Source organism: Schistocerca nitens, chromosome 3, assembly GCF_023898315.1.
Source record: "Schistocerca nitens isolate TAMUIC-IGC-003100 chromosome 3, iqSchNite1.1, whole genome shotgun sequence".
Taxonomy (NCBI): domain Eukaryota; kingdom Metazoa; phylum Arthropoda; class Insecta; order Orthoptera; family Acrididae; genus Schistocerca; species Schistocerca nitens.
The window spans coordinates 169,602,700-169,626,274 of NC_064616.1; the positions used below are offsets into that span (position 1 = coordinate 169,602,700).

Here is a 23,575-nt window from a genome sequence, read left to right on the forward strand (position 1 = left end):
GGACTGTGGTAGGGAAGTCTTCAGTTTATTGAGAGAATTTTGGGAAAGTGTGGATCATCTGTAAAGGGACAGCATGAAGGACGCTAGTGCGTCCTATTCTTGAGTTCTGCTCGAGTGTTTTGGATCTGCACCAGGTCAGACTAAAGGAAGACATCGAAGCAATTGAGGGGCGAGCTTCTAGATTTGTTACCTGTAGGTTCGAACAAAACGCAAGTGTTAAGGAGATGTTCGGGAACTCAAATGGGAATCCCTGGAGGAAAGACGAGGTTCTTTTCGAGGAATATTATTCAGAAAATTTAGGCATTTGAAGCTGACTGCAGAACGATCCTACTACCGTCAACATATATTTACATTTCGCTCTAGGACCACGACGATAAGATAGGAGACATTAGGGCTCATACGGAGGCATATAGGTATTCATTTTTCCCTCTCTCTATTCGTGAGTGGAACACTGGCAGTGGCACAGGGTATCCTCCGCCACGCCTTGTACGGCGGCTTGCGGAGAATGTACATACACTACTGGCCATTAAAATTGCTACACCACGAAGATGACGTGCTACAGACGCGAAATTTAACCGACAGGAACAAGATGATGTGATATGCAAACGATTAGCTTTCCAGAGCATTCACACAAGGTTGGCGCCGGTGGCGACACCTACAACGTGCTGACATGAGGAAAGTTTCCAACCGATTACTCACACACTAACAGCAGTTGACCGGCATTGCCTGGTGAAACGTTGTTGTGATGCCTCGTGTAAGGAGGAGAAATGCGTACCATCACGTTTCCGACTTTGATAAAGGTCCGATTGTAGCCTATAGCGATTGCGGTTTATCGTATCGCGACATTGCTGCTCGCGTTGGTCGAGATCCAATGACTGTTAGCAGAATATGGAATCGGTGGGTTCAGAAGGGTAATACGGAACGCCGTGATGGATCCCAACGGCCTCGTATCACTAGCAGTCGAGATGACAGGCATCTTATTCGCATGGCTGTAACGGATCGTGCAGCCACGTCTCGATCCCTGTGTCAACAGATGGGGACGTTTGCAAGACAACAACCATCTGCACGAACAGTTCGACGACGTTTGCAGCAGCATGGCCTATCAGCTCGGGGGCCATGGCTGCGGTTACCCTTGACGCTGCATCACAGACAGGAGCGCCTGCGATGGTGTACTCAACGACGAACCTGGGTGCACGAATGGCAAAACGTCATTTTTTCGGATGAATCCAGGATCTGTTTACAGCATCATGATGGTCGCATCCGTGTTTGGCGACATCGCGATGAACACACGTTGGAAGCGTGTATTCGTCATCGCCGGACTGGCGTATCACCCGGCGTGATGGTATGGGATGCCATTGGTTACACGTCTCGGTCACCTCTTGTTCGCATTGACGGCACTCTGAACAGTGGATGTTACATTTCAGATGTGTTATGACCCGTGGCTCTACCCTTCATTCGGTCCCTGCGAAACCCTACATTTCTGCAGGATAATGCACGACCGCGTGTTGCAGGTCCTGTATGGACATTTCTGGGTACAGAAAATGTTCGACTGCTGCCCTGGCCAGCAGATTCTGCAGATCTCTCACCAATTGAAAACGTCCGGTCAATGGTGGCCGACCAACTGGCTCGTCACAATACGCCAGTCACTACTCTTGATGAACTGTGGTATCGCGTTGAAGCTGCATGGGCAGCTGTACCTGTACACGCCATCCAAGCTCTGTTTGACTCAATGCCCAGGCGTATCAAGGCCGTTATTACGGCCAGAGGTGGTTGTTCTGGGTACTGATTTCTCAGGATCTATGCTCCCAAATTGCGTGAAAATGTAATCACATGTCAGTTCTAGTATAATATATTTGTCCAATGAATACCCGTTTAACATCTGCATTTCTTCTTGGTGTAGCAATTTTAATGGCCAGTAGTGTATATGTAGATATGGTGTCAAAATAACCACTCTGGCATTCACGTGAAGTCAACCAGGGAAAACGCAGAAAATCTAAATCTGAATGGGTCAATGGGGACTTGAACCACAGTCTTACCGAGTGCGCAATTGATGATACCACAGAATTAAAATAGATCGTAAGAGTGCCAGTGAGTGTCGTCTCGTAGGACTGCTTTTGTACATAGAAGTCTGCCATCTTGTGATGTGATGGGTTAAGTCCCTGCGAGTTCGGCTCCCAGGGCGGCTAGCGCCTCCCAACCCGACCTTTCAGGTATTTCCGCTGCCTACGTGCTGCTATTGTCTTGCGAGGAGGGACAGAGTGGGAGATGAATAGAATCGATCACGATAGCCAGGTTTTGCAGTAGCGCAATAAAAGATCTGAGCACTTGGACATCGCCAAAGCAGTTTAACTAGTTTTCTGCACAAGGCTCGTAGAGTACGAAGAGGCAGCGCACAAGCGCGTCTCTCTCTTTTTTCGGCCTTAACATGGCGGGGGCGGTGCACTCAATCAGACTTGACAGTTGCTGGGGACAGAACCGGTCCCAGTCTTTAATGCTGGGGCGACGCTGCGTCTGCCGTGCAGCACCCTATTCTCCCTGCACCAGCTGTTGCGTACGCCAATCTCCTCTTACCGACGCACAGGGATGAATAATTTCGCTTGAATCACTGTTTTGTACCCATTGTACGTTATGATACTGTGCAGTAAATTCAGTACAGCTTACAGTTTAAGCAAATGTCAGAATGAAGCTTTAAGACTAAAGAAGCTAAAACTGTGCATCGGACTTAAAAGGGAAGCATACCCCCAACGAGTCATCAGTTTGGTTGATCTTTGGCACAGTTGAAGTAAATAGTAGATTTAACGCATGTTGTTACAGTACGATACGCTTTTCAAGCGTTTTCGAGAAATAGAGATTCAAATTTTTACATGCTTATTGGATACAATACGAGAACGCCAGTTGCTTAGCGGCGGCCTAAGCACAATCGGTTAAGGCTGCAGCCTGCACCTTAGCTCATACTGCATAGGAATATTCATTTTCTTTTCTTTTTCTCTTCCTCATCTTCCACCAAACACATGTATCCTTACGATGTATTATATCTATTCGGAAACGAATAGCAGTAGTAGTAGTAGTAGTAGTAGTAGTAGTAGTAGTATATTCGTGAGGCGATGAAATCAATAAATGTATAATAAAGAATCGTGGTAGCACATTCACCAGTACATTGATACATGTATCGCAGTGAAGTCACACACCTGCTTTACATATACACTGTGAAACTTCTTGGCTGATTAAAACTGCGTGACGGATCGAGACTTGAGCTCGGGACCTTTGCTTTTCCCTGTCAAGCGATCTACTAACTGAGCTAGACATGCGCGACTGCCCTATATCCTTTCTTCCAGGAGTGCTAGCCCCACAAGTTCCGCAGGAGAACTTCTCTGAAGTGTGGAGGATAGGAGATGAGGTACTGACGGAAGAAAATATGTGTGGACAATAAAGCAATTTGAAATACAGCCTGGTGGAACAATGTTGTTCTTCAAATTTATTGAGGTTGTAGTGCCTACACAGAAGAAAATGATCGATGTTTTTGACGCGGCTGACATTCTAAGTTTATATCAATTCACCGCAACCTACCGACGATGTGTGGAAGAGGGTCGTTTGGTATCACTAATTGATCGCCCTGCCCCTTATCCACTCGCGGATGGCGCATGGGAAGGATGGTTGTCGGTAAGCCTCTGTATTAGCTCTAATTTCTCGAATTTTCTCGCCGGCCATTGTGTGACCGAGTCGCCGCCACGGTAGCTCGGCGTGTTCGGTCAGAGGGCCGCTTGTCCTCTGTAATAAAAAAACTGAGTAAAGGAATCAACGATCAACCGGAACGAAAGTCATGTGACGTCCTCCCAGACCAAACGAAAACGAACAATACGGAAAAAAGCTGTTCTAGGCGGTTTAGTCTGGAACCGCGCGACCGCTACGGTCGCAGGTTCGAATCCTGCCTTGGGCATGGATGTGTGTGATGTCCTTAGGTTAGTTAGGTTTAAGTAGTTCTAAGTTCTGGGGGACTGATGACCTCATATGTTAAGTCCCATAGTGCTCAGAGCCATTTGAATTTTTTCGAATTTTCTCGTCGTGGTCATTTCCCGAAATGTATGTGGGAAGAAGTAATACCTGTATGTTGTCCGACTCTTCTCGGAAAGAACTCTATCGAAAATTCAATAGTACAGCTCTCCGTGATGCGCAGCGCCGCTCTTGTGGGGTCTGCTGCTGGAGTTCGTAGAGCATCTCTGTAAGACTAAACGATCCTGTGACGAAACGCGCCACTCGCCCTTGTATCTTCTCCAGCTCTTCTATCTGTCCATGGTAATGGTCCCATATTGGTGAACAATACGAGGGTTTTCAGTAAAAATGCTGCTGAAACTGTTTTAATATTAAAAACAGCCTACCAAGATGACACTATGGGAAAAGCTCACGTATATGAGTGGTTTGCTCGATTTAAAAATGGTGAAATGTCGATTGACGACAAACCTCGTTCTGGACGTCCATGGACTGCCCGAATCGGCGAAAATATTGAACAAACTCGAGAGTTTGTGCTCACAGATCGCCAGCAGACAATTCATCAACTGTCAGAGATTAGTGGGTTATGTCGGAGTTCGGTTCAGCGAATTTTAAAAGGTTTGCTACCAAGTTTGTTTCTCGGGTTCTAACTGACAGTCAAAAGCATGTTGTGCTATGAAACAACAGCTTGAAACTGATCCAGATTTTCTGTCGAAGGTCATTACTGGTGATGAGTCATGGTTACGACCTAGAAACAAAGCAACAGTCAAGCCAATGAAAGACGTCGTCGTCACGCCGCCCAAAAAAAGTCTTCAAGTCAACTCAAACATCAGAACGATGCTGATTTGCTTTTTTGATGCTGATGGCATAGTTCATTCAGAGATTGTTACCCCAGGTCAGACCGACAATCAAACCTTTTATTTGGGAGTTTTAAGAAGATTGGCAGTAGTGTTCGTCAAAAAAGACCCGATTTGTAGCTGACAGAAGACTGGTTCTTCCACCATGGAAACGCACCTGCACACACAGTCATCTCTGTTAGACAGTTTTTGGCTAAAAATGGCACGGTTCCACTGCCCACGCATCTTACTCGCCTGACCTGGTTCCGTGCGCTTTTTTTTTTTCCCTACACATGAAAAGGGGCATTAAAGGACACCAATTTGACAACACTGAAGAAGTCGAGAAAAAAACGAAGTAGGAACTGTCAGGGCCGGCCGAAGTGACCGTGCGGTTAAAGGCGCTGCAGTCTGGAACCGCAAGACCGCTACGGTCGCAGGTTCGAATCCTGCCTCGGGCATGGATGTTTGTGATGTCCTTAGGTTAGTTAGGTTTAACTAGTTCTAGGGGACTAATGACCTTAGCAGTTGAGTCCCATAGTGCTCAGAGCCATTTGAACCATTTTTTGAACTGTCAGGCATGTCTGAAGATGACTACAGATAATGGTTCGAGCAGTGGAATCACCGGTGGGACAAATGTATTAGTTGTAATGGAGAATACTTTGAAGGAGATAAGGTTATTTTGTAAACAGTTTAAAAATTTATAGCTTTTAAAAAATAATTTCGGTTTTTTGGGTACCCTCTCGCACTCAAGAATCGGTTGAACAACTGCCTTATAAGGCAGTTCCCTCGTAGATGTGTTACATTTCCTTAAGATTCTTCGTATGAATCTGTCTGGCATCTGCTTTTTCCTACTATTTGTTTTGTTTCCACTTACGATCGTTCCTAGATATTTTACGGATGCTGTTTCCAGCAGTTTGTCATCAATAGTGTAGTTGCACAGTAGTGGATTCTGTTCCTATTTATGTGCAACATGCTACACTTATTTACTTTCAGGGTGAGCTGCCAGTCGCTGCACCATTCATCAATCCTCTGCAGGCCATTCTGCAAATCGATTCTGTCTTCTGGTGGTGTTACTTTCTTAGAGACAACCGCATCATCTGCGAACAGTCTTACAGATTCCGACACAATCTATTAGATCATTCATATACATTGTAAACAGTAACGGTCCTATCACACTTCCTTGGATAACTCCGAAATTACTTTTCATCTGTCGTTTTCTTCCATTAAGAGCGACGAATTCTGCAAGCAAGCCTTGAATACAGCCACAAATCTGTTTCGATACTCAGTAAGCTCGTATTTTTTTCACTAACCGACAGTGCGGGACAGTGTCGAATGCCTTCCTCAAGTCAAGGAACACGACATTTGAGGAAACGGATCGCCATACCTAAGCTTCACAAAATTTTTACCTATGTCCACAGGTCAGTACAGCTACACAAAAACACATTTTGTACACAAAATGGCCGAATGGTTCTAGGCGCTTCAGCCCGGAACCGCGCGACTGCTACGGTCGCAGGTTCAAATTGGTTCAAATGGCTCTGAGCACTATGGGACTCACCTGCTGTGGTCATAAGTCCCCTAGAACTTAGAACTACTTAAACCTAACTAACCTAAGGACATCACACACATCCATGCCCGAGGCAGGATTCGAACCTGCGACCGTAGCGGTCGCGCAGTTCCAGACTGAAGCGCCTAGAACCACTCGGCCACAACGTCCGGCTTCCCTAAATCGCTCCAGACAAATGCTGGGATGGTTCCTTTGAAAGGGCACGGCCGTCCGCAGCTCGTGGTCGTGCGGTAGCGTTCTCGCTTCTCGCTTCCCGCGCCCGGGTTCCCGGGTTCGATTCCCGGCGGGGTCAGGGATTTTCTCTGCCTCGTGATGACTGGGTGTTGTGTGATGTCCTTAGGTTAGTTAGGTTTAAGTAGTTCTAAGTTCTAGGGGACTGATGACCATAGATGTTAAGTCCCATAGTGCTCAGAGCCATTTGAACCATTTGAAAGGGCACGGCCGATTTCCTTCCTCATCGCTGACACAATCCGAGCTTGCGCTCCGTCTCTAATTACCACGATGTCGACGGGACGTTAAACCCAATCTTCCTTCCTCCTTCCAACAATATCAGAATAATATGAGTTTGACAGTTTTGTGAGGTATTTTAGATTGTGTTACTTGTGATACAACGGCAGCTGCCGCCATAAGACAATCCAGCAACGTTCACGGACGATGTGTACACGCACGCTGAAATACACATTCTTGGCTATGGAAGGGCACGATGCTCCGATACGTGGGATGAGAGAAGTCCGGATTAGCAAGCACGACTTATGAGGCCGGCATAGTTATAGTAACAAGCTAACAGAAAACGTGGCTAACAGTTCAGTGCAAAGCCTTAACGACGTAGGAGGTTGTGCGGTGTGTTCTGAGAGTCTGTCCTCACACACCTCCGGAAGCGCTCCACCGACTGCTAAGTCGCGGCGCCACAGGAGCAATGGCCCAACACTTCCGCAACGCCCCCTTGTCTGTCCGCTTTAAGCTCGTGCCTCTGGCTGCTGTCACTTCGGCTGTTTGCCGCACCTGTCTATATCCATTCAATAAAGTAACGCGGAAGTGTGCCCACGGCAAGAGCCGAAACTGCACTCCAGCCACGTCCTTTGGCTTCCGGTTATTGGAGTCGCTGTTTCGTTGGCACTTGCTCCCTTTTACTGACTGCTGATTCGCTATCCAAGTTGTATGTATTCATGCCAGAATGAGATCTTTCTGCCTACGTGCATTACTATGCTTGTGTGTGCCTTTCTCACTGTTCTTAACTTGATTTCACAGATGTACTGCTTTTTCACAAAGAGGAGCTAATTCTTAGGGGGTTGGGGGGGGGGGGGGGGGTAGGAGGGGTGCAGGGCATAGAGGAGGTAAGTTCCGCCCACCGGCACACAGCGTATTGGCGGGGTAATAAGTCGCGCTAACGTTACGCAGTACTGGCAACACTCTGGCGTCCACATAAAAGTTGTGCTCCAAGCGGTATACACAATGCCATCTATTAACCGCAGCAGCAACTGTTAATGTTGCGCATATACTAGCGCAAAAGCGCACAGCGGCATAATAAAAGATTGCAGGATACGTGGAATTATTTATGTGTAAAACCCAATATTGCAATTTCGACGGTTGGCCGTTATGAAGTGAAATCGAAAGTTTCATATTGAATGATTCTGCCTATTGCTACTAATTTCGTATCAATTCTCTTGGACAATTTGGAAGTGTACAGAACTAGTAGAAAAACTTACATTGTGGCAATAAAAAGAGAAGGAATAAATTTGGAAAATTTATTGACAATTGTTACGCTATATTGTACTCTCAAATACATCACTCAGAATCACTTTCATTGTACTCCTCTACTGTGTGTGCTTCATGTTCGTCGCTACTGTCCGTTTCGGCAGTGTTAATAATGATATCGTCTATTGCTAGTTCAACTTCACCATCACGCCTCAAATATTCTTCTTCTAGTTGTTGGACCTTCCTGCAGTACCCTTCCCAGTCATCGGCAGTTACAGACAAAAGGGATTCACTTGCTGTCGCAAAAAGGTTAACTTTCGAAATGTCCCCTTTTGCGTCTCCTAAACAACCGTTTTAATTTCGCCCACGCCAGTTCTACTTCACTCAAACCACAATTGTAGGGAGGCAAGCGTACAACCATGTGGCCTTCCTCTTTCGCCATTTCGTCAATAAAATATGGTTTTTTACCAGGTCTATGCTCTTGTATTAAAGCGAACAGAACCTGCTTTCTCATGCTCTCATTACAGGCGACACGCCTCTTTCGAAGCCATTCCAACATCCTCACTTTGGTGTCATACCGTGTGGATGGTTTCTCATCCTGTCTGTTATGGTATGGAGCGTTGTCCATCACAATTACCTACTTCGGAGGAAGTTTCAGAAGCACCATGCTTGAAAACTACCTTTCAATATTTCCTGAATTCATCTGACCATGGTAGTCACCTTTAGTTGATTTAGCCCAAAATTTTAGTTCGGCTTCCCTGACATCCCTTCCTTGATCCAACGCTTCCAATAATCAGTCTTTTGGAGGACGTTCCCCAACCCACAACGCTGACAATATCACTAACTAACCTAACGACATCATCACACACATCCATGCCCGAGGCAGGATTCGAACCTGCGACTGTAGCGGTCGCCCAGTTTCGGACTGAAGCACCTCGAACCGCTCGGTCACAGTGGCCGGCTCCGGAAGTCTTAATGAAGTAGTATTTTATATAATAATGAACACAAATATTGCCACAGTAATTGTATCATTCGCTGGCACGGTGAAATATCGGTCCTGACGGTGATAACAGCTGTGACTCAAAATAGTGTACAGGCTGTGCATGGCTGCGAGCACCGATCAGTCGGATTTTGCTGAGAGTGATTTACATGCCTAGTGTAGTGAATGTCCCGTGACTGAATGGGTAAACGTTGACTGCAAAAAAAAAAAAGAAATCAAGATTTCGTTCTTCGTTCGGTCTCAAATATTTTTTGTCGCCTATCGATTCTTTCGTCTCTGGCAATCTTATGTATATGCGAGAAATTCCCCATTGCGTTTCAGATTGAACGTTGAACAGGTATCGGCATGCGTATTCAAATACAGAGATACGTAATCAGACAGTATATGTCGCTGTGGTCGGCAACGCCTATATAAGACAAGTGTCTGGCGCAGTTGTTAGATCGGTTAATGTTGCTTCAATGGAGGTTATCAAGATTTAAGTGAGTTCGAACGTGGTGTTATTGTCGGTGCACGAACGATGGGACACAGCATCTTCCAGGTAGCGATGAAGTGGGGATTTTCCCGTACGACCATTTCACGAGTGTTCCATGAATATCAGGAAATCGGTAAAACATCAAATCTCCGACATCACTGCGGCCGGAAATAGATCCTGAAAGAACGGGACCAACGACGACTGAAGAGAATGGATCAACGTAACAGAAGTGCAACACTTCCGCAAATTGCTGCAGATTTCAATGCTGGGCCATCAATAAGTGTCAGCGTGCGAACCATTCAACGAAACATCGTCGATATGGCATTTCGGAGCCGAAGGCCCACACGTGTACCCCTGATTACTGCAAGACGCAAAGCTTTACGCCTCGCTTTGGCCTGTCAACACCGACTTTGGACTGTTGATGACTGGAAATATGTTATCTGGTCGGATGGGTCTCGTTTCAAACTGTATCGAGCGGATGGATGTGTATGGGTATGGAGACAACGTCATGAATCCATGGACTCTGCAGGTCAGCAGGGAACTGTTCAAGCTGGTGGAGGCTCTGTGATGGTGTGGGACGTGTGCAGTTGGAGTGATAGGGGACCCCTGAATCTTCTGTATACGGCTTGACAGGTTCAAATGGTTCAAATGGCTCTGAGCACTATGGGACTCAACATCTTAGGTCATAAGTCCCCTAGAACTTAGAACTACTTAAACCTAACTAACCTAAGGACATCACACACACCCATGCCCGAGGCAGGATTCGAACCTGCGACCGTAGCAGTCCCGCGGTTCCCGACTGCAGCGCCAGAACCGCTAGACCACAGCGGCCGGCACTTGACAGGTGACACGTACATAAGCATCCTGTCTGGTCACTTGCATCCATTCATGTCCATTGTGCATTACGACGGACTTGGGCAATTCTAGCAGGACAATGTTACACCCCACACGTCCAGAATTGCTACAGAATTGCTCCAGGAACACTCTTCTGGGTTTAAGCACTTCTGCTGGCCACCAGACTCCCCATACATTAACATTATTGAGCATATTTGGGTTCCCTTGCAACGTGCTGTTCAGAAGAGATCTCCACCCCCTCATACACTTACGGATTTATGGACAGCCTTGCAGGATCCATGGTATCATTTCCCTCCAGCACTACTTCAGACGTTAGTCGAGCCCATGCCACGTCGTGTTCCGGCACTTGAGCGTGCTCCCTGGGGCCCTACACGACATGAGGCAGGTGTGCCAGTTTCTTTGGCTTTTCAGTGTATAAAGTTCTGTGATTGGTTTGACGACAGCCTTAGTTAATTCTGAAAATAATATTCGTACGCTGAGTTTTTCACGTTCTGTTTAGGAGGAACATGTTATCGTTACGAGATAAAGCTCGTTTATTAAAACTGTATAATCAGAACGTCGAATATGTAACTGTAGCTTTGATCTCATTTCGTTCGTCCATTGGTATTGGAAATGTGGATGGCCGCTATCTCACTTGGAAGTGAAAATTATCTGGAGAAGTTCAAAGACACGGGCTGTTATGAAGTATCTGTAAAAATCATTAGACTCCCCCCTCCCACGGTGTGCAGGAGTGTCGAGTTTGCTTGTGGTCACTCATTGGTGACAGTGTGGCACAGGTACGAAATCGTTTATTATTGATCACTTTGTCTACGGAGAATTCCGCAACAGTACGTTACCAAACGTCTGTGTCCCAGGTGAGACGTTTTAAGAGAGAGAGACATCATTACTTCCTGTTTGCAAGAGAGAGATGGAGCGCCTTCTCACATTGTACAAAGTACTGTGCATCTGCTGCGATCGAAATGAGACGATAACCGTGCCCCCAATCGGGCTTCGTTGCCCGAATGATCTCAGATGGCTCCAGGCCTGGCCTTAACAACGTTTAGCTAGAGCGCTATTTGGCGTCACAGACGTACAGATGTGGTGATGTTGGAAGAGCTCTTGGTCGTTATATATCTCGGGAATAACAGTAGGTACTGACAAGGGAAACTCTCCATCGCAACCCCACTCAGATGTAGTGGTAAGAGGGCCCACTGGACAGCCCGTCAAAAACTTAACACAGATCAGGCTGTTAAAAGATAGCAAAATAGAAACAGTGAACGGTTCTAGCACAAGAAGTGCAACAGGCCAGCATCGAGGGGTCACGGCGTCGTGGGTAAGTTTTGTCTCTGTGTCGGTGTAACGTCCGCTTGCAACAGCGAGGTGTAAGGAATGACCTATAATGAAAGCTGATTCTACATAACTAATCTGTTAGCAGCCGAAAGGAAGTGACTTACGAATGGGAGCCGCAAACGTTTGATGACAAGGCGATATGTCAGCCGAATCCTCCACAGTAAAACACGTCTGGTGTGTCATACACGGCATTAATGACAGTTTGTGTGTCATATGATAGGAATCTCTTACCGACGCACCTAATTTGCACGCGTGGTGAGTGAGTGAGTGAGTGAGTGAGGTGTGCCTCCTTGCGCAATTCAAGTATTCGTGCCGGCTTGAGTGGCAGAGCGGTCCTAGGCGCTTCAGTATGGAACCGCGCGACCGCTACGGTCGCAGGTTCGAATCCTGCCTCGGGCTTGGATGTGTGTGATGTCCTTAGGTTAGTTAGGTTTAAGTAGTTCTAAGTTCTAGGGGACTGATGACCTCAGAAATTAAGTCCCATAGTGCTCAGAGCCAAGTATTCGTATGAATGTGAAGGTGATGACTCCCAAGAAAATGATGAAAACATAATAGTTTGTCACATAAACTGCAACAAATGAACGCAACAGTTTCACAATCATACAGTTTCCCTTTGCTCTGTCAAAACATATGTTTTTGACGTTTTTGAAGTTGCGTTCCGTTTTGGAAGTTTTAACTCCTGAATTCCTTTGTTGTAACGTAGTTCACACCCGTTTACATGTTGTTTTCATTTCTGTGAGACTTCTTTGTGGTAGCTCGCCTGCTCTCACTATTCATCACATTTACTTGCGGTGGTAATGTATTCTTACCACATGACTCATTCTATAACCAGTGTATATTATGACAACTGCCAAGGCTATAGAAAGAGAACAAACATTTCAATGACCGGTCAGACAGTTCGTAATGTTGTGAAAAAAAAAGTAAATTCCACGAGTGAGTTTTGAACCAGACTCGTTTCCTTTGCAGTCAAAACACTGTGACCACTTACTCACGACGGCGCTGCTCTTCCATTTCGGTCAGTGTTGCACTTGTTAAACTTGGACTGTTCACTGTTTCTAATTTTTTTTTTTCGGTCAGTGTTGCACTTGTTAAACTTGGACTGTTCACTGTTTTTTTACAGTTCAGTACACCTTCTTCCTGTTTTCGTGCTTGATCTGAGTTCTTGTTATGACGGGGTATTCCCTGGGCCATCTTACCACAAAATCTGAGGGGTAATGGCATGCTTTGTGTTGACGGCTGTTCTCACTGTTGAGGCCTATCACCTTGTATATCTATAATCGAAGATCTTGTGCTAACTATATTTTGTCACCACAGACAGTGAGTGTCTGGATCATTTCTGCAACTGCCCTCTTCAGGGTGTGCTGAAGAGGACAGTTACAAAGACCACGGTGAAAACGTCGGCCTAACACCCAAAATTATTTTATTCGCATTCCATGGTTTATTTCGTAATCCACAGAGCTTCCTGCAATGCAAGGTACCAATCCGATAGACAATACACACCGTCCATCCAAAACTTTCCGAGGCTGATTTTACTTGTATTCCTGGCGTGTAAGCGACGTTAGCACAGCAACTACGATGGCAACTTGAATGAACAACTGTAAACAACAATGAGTCGTGACCAGACAGCTGTGGACATGCGGCTGTAGGTCTAATGGAGGAGCATCACTAAATCACGCTTTTATGACAGTCTCCAGAATGTTTAGATAAAGAGAAAAGTCTGTGCAAAGTTTGTTGTGCACACCCCAACGCTCGGACGAAAACGACAACACGTGGACTCAAGCCGCGACGACATAGTCGTCATTCGAGCCAACATAACGCACCAGTTGAACAACATCCCAAAAAAGGACTTTCGTTAAAGTTTCACGTGGTTGTATGCTATGTCAACTATTCCCTGTTTTTTATTAATCCAGTATCGCAACTTTATTGGACTGATTGCGTATGTTGTAAACTAAGAGAGCGAGCGAGATTTTGACACTACTTGGCAGATAATATTAATGGTAACCTTAGACTTATTGCAGCTGATGCAGTTACCTGTAACGACTTACTGTCTGAAAAAAGCTGTACAAACATCTAGTGAAATTTAGAAATGGTGCAAAGATTGGCATCTTGCTTTAAATGTCCATAAATGTCCAATTGTACACGTCACAACACGAACAAACACAGTATCCCATGATTGCCACATCAGTGAGTCCCTATTGGAAATAGGGTGTAACGACTTGTAGGAACATGAAATAGAATCGTAGGTAAAAAGGTGGCTGACGTCGGTTCAGTGGTAGGTTACTTGGAAAATGTTATGAGTCTGTAAAAGAGACAGCTTACAGAACACTCGTGCGACCCATCCTAGAATATTCCTTAAGTGTTTAGCGCTCGTACTGATTAGGACTAACAGGCGCTATTGGACGTATAGAGAGAAGGGTAGCACGGGTGGCCCATGCTTTTCTCAGTCCATGGGTGAGCGCCACGGAGATGCTGAAAACTTTGAACTGCAAATGCTTGAGTATAGACACCAACTACGACGCGAAATGCTGCCGACAAAGTTTAAAAATCCAATATGAATTGGGAACTCAGGAATATAGTAGAACTACTGACGTCTCGCTTCCTCATGGACTGTGAAGACAAGATCAGACTAATTACGGCATTCAGAGAAGCATTTAAGCATTCATTCTTCTCGCATTACATACACAAACAGAACGGGAATGGTACAATGGGAAATACCATCTACTATGCACTTCAGTGATTTGCCGACTGTGGGTGTAGATTCGCCAGTTATTGTTTCATCCTTTGAAGGTAATCAGTAAAAAACAATCCCATTTGCATTTCTGGAAACATTGGCCATTGCGTTTCTGGCATTTTAAACCGACGTCACCTTTTTTTGATGTGGTGCCACCGGTCTTCACCTACTGTATGGATTATTGTTTAGTTTCTGGCATGAACTGAATGGAACTACGTATCATCCACAGCTCCACATTGGCGCACAAAATCGGTTTTTTGCATTTTTTTTAAACAGTCGAAACACTATTTGCTTTCAGTACTCAACAAATGCGGTGCTCATCTACATGCACATATGGATGGCGCAAGCCACCTTCGGTACGTGTCGGAGGGTACTTGGTGTAACACCATCACTTGCCCCATTCTATTCCTGTAACGAACGGTAAGCGGAAAGAATAACCGTTGGTGAGCCTCCTTATAGCCTTGTATCTTGAATCTATCTATTCTTACATTCACGGATATTCCCCAGATATAAGTGGGAAGAAGCAATATCGGTTAACTTTTCTAGGAATTTTGTGAATACGTATACTTCTCCGTGATGCACAATACGTTTCTTTCTGATACTTGAGTTGGATGAACATATCGAACTCATCCTCCATACAGAATTTTCATAGTTAATTCTTCATGTAAAAAGTAGTGTACTGTTTCTTTTGAAATGACTGTGGTGTCAGTTATCTGACCATGGTGGAATTCACTAGTTCATTTCTTGATCATTCAAAATGATGCAGAGTCCTTATGAACCTCCACAAACTTTGGTTGGCGCTAAATCATCCAAAACAAAGAACTCTATGCGTACACAATACAGTATTTCAGTTCATCTGTACACGCATAAACAAGGCTGTTCTAAAAGTTGTACAAAGAAAGCAGTTCGGCAGATGAACATAACCCTTGACTTCCACTTTGGCGCTACGTGTGCCAGACGCGAATCCAGGATTTGGTTTTGGGGAAGGGGTCGCAGTTTTTTAAGCCTACTTACCCCTCCCCCCCCGCCCCCAATTAAATACATAAAAATTTAATATAACAGTTTGTTTACATCGGTGTTTACTGGCGTAACTTCCAGGGAAATGGAGTACAGAGAAGCATTTGAAAAGTATATGTTCAAAAATAAAATTAATTTTTAGCTCTCACAACTTCGACAACCTTGTAATCTACTCGGTTTAAAATTGAACTGTACATTCATCATTACCACCACCACCACCACCACCACCACCACCACTATTTCACTTACCACTGCAACTGTGAACACGGGTGCGCAGACTACGACTATGCGAGCGTGTAATTGCGGAGAATATTGTTTCTTTCCGCCTACATTTGGGATAGTCTATCTGTTACAGTTTTCTTAGTGGAAGATATTTCTCTTTCTGTCTGCTGTGCGTTGCCCAACTCCTTGTGGGTTGCCGTTTCCCCATATGGTTAGCTTGTGTATGGGCACCCTTACCTCGTAGGAATGTTTCCTGCTGCCGATCTTGCTGTAAGCCATCTGTGGGGCAATCCCTCAGGCAAGCAACTGAAAAATATCTTACGATAAATATAGGTTTTAATTTTCTAGGATTCCTCGCCATTTCAATGATACTTAATTTTTATACTAGTTCATTCTCTGAAAGTTACCGGAGAAATTTGGAAATTGGTATACACTGGTAAGCCAGAACATTATGATCATGTACCGGTACCTAATAGTCGGTATGTTCACCTTTGGCACGGATAACAGTGGTGACACTTCGTGGCATGGAAGCAGTGAGATCTTGGTAGATCGCTAGGGTGAGTTGGCACCACAGCTGCACTCACAAGTCACCTAATTCTCGTAAATTCAGGGGAGGGGCAATGAGCTCTGATGCCACATTCAGTCACATCCCCGATGTGTTCGATCAAGTTCAGATCTGGAGAGTTGGAGAGGGGATCCTGCACATCAATAGGAACTCGCCATTGTGTTCCTCAAACCACTCCATGACACTCCTGGTGTTGTGACATTTCCCATTATCATGCTGAAAAATGCCACAGCCGTTAGGAAACATGATCATCTTAAAGGGTTGTACATGGTCTGCAACCAGTATAAAATACTCCTTGGCCATCATGGTCCCTTGCACGAGCCGCACTGGACCTATAGATGCCCTCGTGAATGTTCCCCAGAGGATAATTGAGCTGCCGCCAGATTGTCTCCATCCCACAGTACAGGTGTCAAGGAGATTTTCGTCTGGAAGATGATGGATTCGCGCCCTCCCATAGGCGTGATGAACAAGGTATTGGGATTCATCAGTTCGTGCACTATTCTGCCACTGTGCCAATGTCCAGTGCCAGTGGTCACATGGCCATTTCAGTCATAGTTGACGATGTTGTGGTGTTAACATTGGCACATGCACGGGTCGTCGACTGCGGAGTCCCATTGTTAGGAGTCTTTGGTGCACTGTGTGTTGAGACACACTTGTACTGTGCCCAGCATTAAAGTCTGATGTTAGTTCCACCACAGTTCACAGCTTGTTCTGTTTTATGAGCCTGTCCAGCCCACGACGGCGGACATCTGTAATGAGGGGTGGCTGCCCAACCCCATGACGTCTGGACATGGTTTCACCTTGGTTTTGCCACTTGGTGAAGACACTCGGCACAGAACTCATCGTACACCCGACAAATCGTGCTGTTTCCAAAATGATTGTACCGAGCCTCCAGGCCGTCACAGTGCATGCCTTCCCCATTCTACACATGGACAGCACACTCACTGATACTACATGTATCATGCGCTTGTCAGACAAACAGTCAGTCCTCGCCAAATGCCACTGCTGTTGCATGGACGGGTTTATGCTGATACTAGGCTGGTGGTTATAATGTTCAGGCTGATCAGTGTATGTAAAAATATAAAAGAGTTTTGTCCTTTGGAGGCGGTTATGACCCCTCCCTCTCCACGTGCCCCCTCTCCCTCCCACTGTATCCATGTAAGATGTACAGCAATATAATAAAATCAAAATTCCTTTGATTTTAATTCCGTATCTCTGTCAAGTCGAGAACTGTACTCCTTCCCCTCTGACAATAAGATCTCACATCGTAGCAGCAGCCGTGTTAGTGATATCCTTGGTGTCGCAGGACTACCAGGGAGTGGATGTGAAGAACTTCACGACATCATGGTCAGATGGGCTGGCGTTCAATGCGCTGATCCACCACTGGCGGCCGCAGCTGTTCGACTTCAACAACATTGCGCGCAAGCATCCGAATGCACGCCTGGAGCATGCCTTCCGCATTGCGCAGGAGCACCTACACATCGACAGGCTGCTGGACCCCGAGGGTATGTGTCCTTTAGCCTTTGCTCTCTGTGCTCTCAAGTCTTATCCCTGCTACCACTTTCTTTCCTTTTTTCCTGAATACACTAACTCAATAAGCCAATAAAAAGAAAATGATCAGACAGTGACAAAACTGCAACACAATAATTCCGCTTACTGTTGGTAAAATTGTTGTTTTATAGATGCACAACCAGTTTCATGGCCTAAAGCCACATCATCAGGTGCAGTCTACAGGGTAAACAGTAATATACTGTGCTTCAACTTTTTGGATATTAAAATTAATAAAAGTAATATCTTAAATATACTCAAAATATTAAAAGGTTATACGTTTACCCATCACTATTAGTCAAGATATATTATTCAGTGAATATTGTTTTCATTACATTGGTGAATGATGGGTGACAAAGATATGACATGTTAATTTTATAAAAATTGCTGGTGCATAGATCATGAGTTTAAATATTACCTTTATTAATTTAAACAGACAAAAACTTGAGATACTGTATATTACTCCTTACCATGAGGTACCTGGTGATGTGGCTTTAGGCTGCAAAACCAGTTGTTCATAATAAAAAAACCATTTTTACCAGCGGAATTCCTTCAAACAGCTACGGATACCAAGATGAGAAAATATTTTGTGACATACACAATTCTGTTGTACAAGATAACCAGAGCTTTAGAGATTTACAAAAGAAAGTAAGTTAGCGGATGTTTCAGATGCAATTATGTAGCTGGCATAGTAGTGTGCAGGCAACTGACTATGATGTTGAAATCTCGCTGTGTCAGAGTCCCTCGTTTGTCAATTACATCGTACAATGACAAAAAGCTAGACACCTATGTACTAGTTTTTAGATTTTCTTTTATAACAATGTCTGTTTTGAAATATTTAAATGTCAAGCTCTGAACTCTTAGCTATTTTTATTGACTTACACACCTAAAGCTGCAACAAAATGTTTTCTTAGCAAAAGAATGTGCATTTAGTTCCATTGTAAATCTTTTGGTGCATTTCATTGCAGCCATACTTGTATGACATATGTTATTGGTAGTGTGGTGGCCGTTATTCCTCTTTTATTTTTGTATTTTGTTTGCAGATGTTAACACTTCAGTACCTGACAAGAAATCCATCATGATGTATGTAATGTGTTTATTTCAATCACTACCTCATTCAGAAGTGGATGCAAGCACTCTTGAATCTTCAATTAATCCAGAAACTGGTTCCCTGATGTCTCCAGCGGCAGAGGTAAATGAAAATAGACATGAGAATTTCATTATTCTTGTCTCTTGGCCTAATAAGAAAAGCAAGTTAGCAGATCAGTTATACACAGTTTCTGTATCAAATAAATTACATAATATTGTGTGACAATAGCTTCTCAGTGTAAAGTCAGAGCAGTTTACATATAAAACAAGAAAGCGTGTTGTGGAAATTGAAAATATAAATATCGATCGACTGAAGTAATTTTAATTATTAGCAGGAAGTACAGATCCTGAAATTGTCAATGGATACACACTTGTGTAGGTAGTTGTAGCTCCATATTTTGCTCAACATAGGGGGAAAAAACAAAAACGGTAAAAAGACACTGTAGCTAACATGCAGGAAGCGTTTGGAGGTAGGTGATCATGTGCTAAATCGGATGTCACTCATCCTAAAACTTGAAAACATTTGTTTGTTAAGAAAATGACCTTTTCTGCCTTACATAATCTTATATGTGAACAGGAACTGCAACTGATAATACTGTGATGATTGTTTTACTCCATTTTGATTATGTAGTATATGGAGAGCATGTGTCACATTCACGGTACTAAAATATGAGGATGCTGAGGAGTCAGTTTCAAATATAAATTTTAAAATTACTTTAAGAACTATTTTTTGTTGTCTTTTGAGTATATAGATTGTATGGATTTCATGTGATCAGGTCCACAGGTTTCCTTGATAATGTAATATGAATAAACATACTTCATATACAGCTGTTCTGTAGTCTGCCTCCACAGCTGAGTGGTAAGTGGGTATGATTGATTGCCATGTGGTGGAACAGTGTTATATTTCCAATACTGCCAGGGATTTTTCCTTTGTGGGAGGACTGGAATGGGGTCCACTCAGCCTTCTGATGCCAACTGAGGAGTCACCTGAAAGAAAAGAAGTGGCACAAAGGTCCACATACTGGTGTGAAGCCAGGTTTTCAATTGTGGGGGGTTACTGTTTGTTACTATATCCTTCTCCCCCTTCCCCCCCCACTATCCTCCCCCCCCCCCCTCATGTACCACCATCCTCCACAAATATGTGTGTACAATTTTTAAAATGTATAAAATGTTTTAATGTAATAATAATAATAATAATAATAAAGAGTAAAATTATCTTAAAGTGTTTTAATGTAATAATCATGGCAGTGATGTGTGTAGATCAGTAAACAGTACACTGCTTATGCATAATAACCAAGATATTTCAATTCAGAAAAATATAGCCTATGAATAACATGCATCTAAAAATTTGAGAAGTAATGTACATGTGTTGCATAATTAATTTAAGAACTGTAATAAGAACAGGCTCAGAAATTTGATTACATTGTAATTGACTCAATATAAAATAAAAGAGCGCTTTCACAAGCTTAGTATTTCACTGAGCACAAAGGCTGTGAACAATGGTCTGCAAACTATGACTGTATGAGTGGGTAAATGAGGGGAATGCGATTTCTTTCAGTCATTTCTCCTACATTCAGGAATTTAGTTTATCTCCCTTCTTTAGTGGAGGGTTTTTTCCTTTCTTCCTTCCCTTACACAGCTTTCTATGGTCTGCTGGCTGTATCTATGGACTCACGTAACGTGCCACTTTGTTTTTTACAGCAGGTAGGTCAGCATTTGCTTATGTGACTTCACTGGACTGGAACGTGAGCAGGCTCTCACACGAGCAACTGAAAAAAATCCAGTGTTCAGCGTAGCTATACTGAAGTGCCAAAGAAACTAGTAAAGGCATGTGTATTCAAATACAGATATATGTAAGCAGGCATAATATGGCTCTGTGGTCAGCAACGACTTAGTAAGACAACAAGTGTCTGGCACAGTTGTTAGATCGGTTGCTGCTGCTACAGTGGTAGGTTATCAAGATTTAAGTGAGTTTGAATATGGTGTTATAGTTGGTGCACAAGTGGGGGCACGAAGCATCTCCGAGGCAGCGATGAAGTGGAAATTTTCCCGTATGACCATTTCATGGGACTGACGACAACTGAAGAGAATCATTCAATGTGACAGAAGTGCAACCCTTCCACAAATTGCTGCAGATTTCAATGCTGGGCCATCAGCAAGGGTCAGCATGTGAACCATTCAACGAATCATTATCGATATGGGATTTCGGAGCCGGAGACCTGCTCGTGTATCCTTGATGACTGCACAATACAAAGCTTTACACCTCGCCTGGGCCTGATAACAATAATATTTGACTGTTGATGACTGGAAACATGTTGCCTCATCATATGAGTCTAATTTCATATTGTATCAAGCAGATGGATGTGTATGGGTATGGAGACAATCTTATGAATCCATGGACCTCGCATGCCAGCAGAGAACTGTTCAAGCTGGTGGAGACTCTGTAAGGGTGTGGGGCATGTGCAGTTGGAGTGATATGGGACCCTTGACACATCTAGATACAACTCTGACGGGTGACATGTACGTAAGCATCCTGTCTGATTACCTGCATCCACTGTGCATTCCGATGGACTTAGGCAATTCCAGCAGGACAACGTGACACACCACACATCCAGAATTGCCACAGAGTGCCTCCAGGCACCCTTCTGAGTTTAAACACTTGCGCTGCTCACCATATCCCCCAGACATGAAAATTATTGAGCATATATGGGATGCCTTGCAACATGCTGTTCAGAAGAGACCTTCACCCACTCGTACTCTTATGCATTTATGGATAGCCCTGAAGGATTCATGGTGTCAATTCCCGCCAGCACTACTTCAGATGTTAGTCGAGTCCATGCCACGTCGTGTTGCGGCACTTGTGCGTGCTCATGGGGTCCCTACACTATAGGCAGGTGTACCAGTTTCTTTGTCTCTTCAGTGTAGTAAGTTCTAGAATAACTTGCCATTTTTGAGAGTCATAGCTTATATGCTATTTTGTTTTCACAAAATTATCTGAGTGTTTTGGAAACTGAAATGTGTAAAAATATATATGCATCTTCTAAATATTTACTTTTAGGGGCTGTGACCCCCTTCTTGGATCCACACCTAATGCCGTGTAGCAGAGAATAATTAAAATTTTTATGTGGCTCAGTGCTCAAATGCAAATCTTTCAATTGGATGCCACATTGATGAATTGTGTGTCCCTAATCTACTCCAGTTATTGAACTGGGTAAAGGGGACCTACTGTTTAACTTGGAGTCTAAACCATGTGTCCTTCCTGGCAAGTTCTCATTGAGAAGTAAAGGTAAATTGATAGTAGACTGAAAATATTTGTGGTCCAATCAGGATTTGATCCCATGACCTCGATGGTTCTAGGCACACACTTCGCCACTTGACAACACAGCACAAGATGATGTGGTGGCAAGTCGGCAAATGTTGAATTTAGTTTAGTCTTTATAGTTTTTGTGTTGGTATGTTTCAGCATTATTTTACACAGACTATTATTTCACTGTCACTGTTTCTTATTTTTTTATTACCAGGCCCTACCATTTAGTGCTCCACCATCCCGACCTATCAGCCTTGCAACAAATGTGTCTGTCGAATTGGGAGGTTACCAAGTTGCCCTGGAAGAAGTTCTTACATGGCTGCTAGAAGCTGAGGATAAGCTTAGCCAGTCACCTGTGTTGGCTGGTGATTTAGAAACAGTCAAATCCCAGTTTCATGCACATGAGGTGAGTTTACTGGCTAGTATAGAAGATGAATTTACTCATATTTTTTAATCTTGTTGAGTCAAGTGTAGAATAATATTCCTATTAACTGTACTGTGACATCATCATGTGATATTAACACACATGCCATCACATAATAAGTCAAAGAAGAAAAATAAAATTTGTATTGTCGGGATATTTCACTTAAATATTTTCATCTTCTGTACTCTTCCAACACAATTTCTTTTGTGATCGTTTTCTTCCCTTTCATGTATAAAATATCCCATTACTTTCTTTATTACTACTTGGTTATATAATTTTTATTGGACATTCCTTGTAAGTATTTGCCAAGTCAAAACTATTTATTTTCTCTGGTTTTAAGGAGTTTCAGCTAAAAAAATTGATATGCGGGAATTGGAATGCTGGTCTCTCAGGCTGCTTCAGAAGACATTGCAGTCATATTGAGTGACTTGAAAATCTCTTGTAATAGATCACAGATGTATAACAGTGAAAAAGAATTGGATGTAGCCAACTGTCTGGTTCATTGTCACCAAAGCAAAAATGAGCTAATAATGCTCTGACAGTAAAACAAAAGCAGCAAATTCTAGATAAATGTGGTCAAAGTGGTGAGAACACTAAAACACAGGTTGCAGAACACTTTCAGATCCCAAAGTCTACTCTCTCATCACAAATAAGTCCAAGACAGATAATAGAGCCAAGTTTGGCAAGATGTTAATTTAGCAGCAATAGCAAATGCGTGAGTCCAGCCAAACATGAAGTGAAGGATTTGCTGTTTGAACAGTTCCAACATGTCCACTCATAGCATATTCCATTGGCTACGCCATTCTTCAAGAAAAGGCTCATGAAAGTGTCCACAGAAAAGGGCATTTCTCAGTTATTGTAAAGATACAGGGTGTTTCAAAAATGACCGGTATATTTGAAACGGCAATAAAAACTAAACGAACAGCGAAAGAAA

At 43.7% G+C, this 23,575-nt stretch overlaps 1 protein-coding gene across 1 annotated transcript in view; it reads left to right on the forward strand.

The window, feature by feature from the left end:
• Positions 1-23,575, forward strand: part of LOC126248110 (dystrophin, isoforms A/C/F/G/H-like) — a 1,130,095-nt gene that overhangs the window by 23,464 nt on the left and 1,083,056 nt on the right. The window contains exons 4-6 of the mRNA XM_049948788.1: positions 17,580-17,778; positions 18,865-19,013; positions 22,432-22,623. Coding sequence (XP_049804745.1) covers positions 17,580-17,778; positions 18,865-19,013; positions 22,432-22,623 — 540 coding nt within the window. The remainder of the gene's footprint in view (positions 1-17,579; positions 17,779-18,864; positions 19,014-22,431; positions 22,624-23,575) is intronic.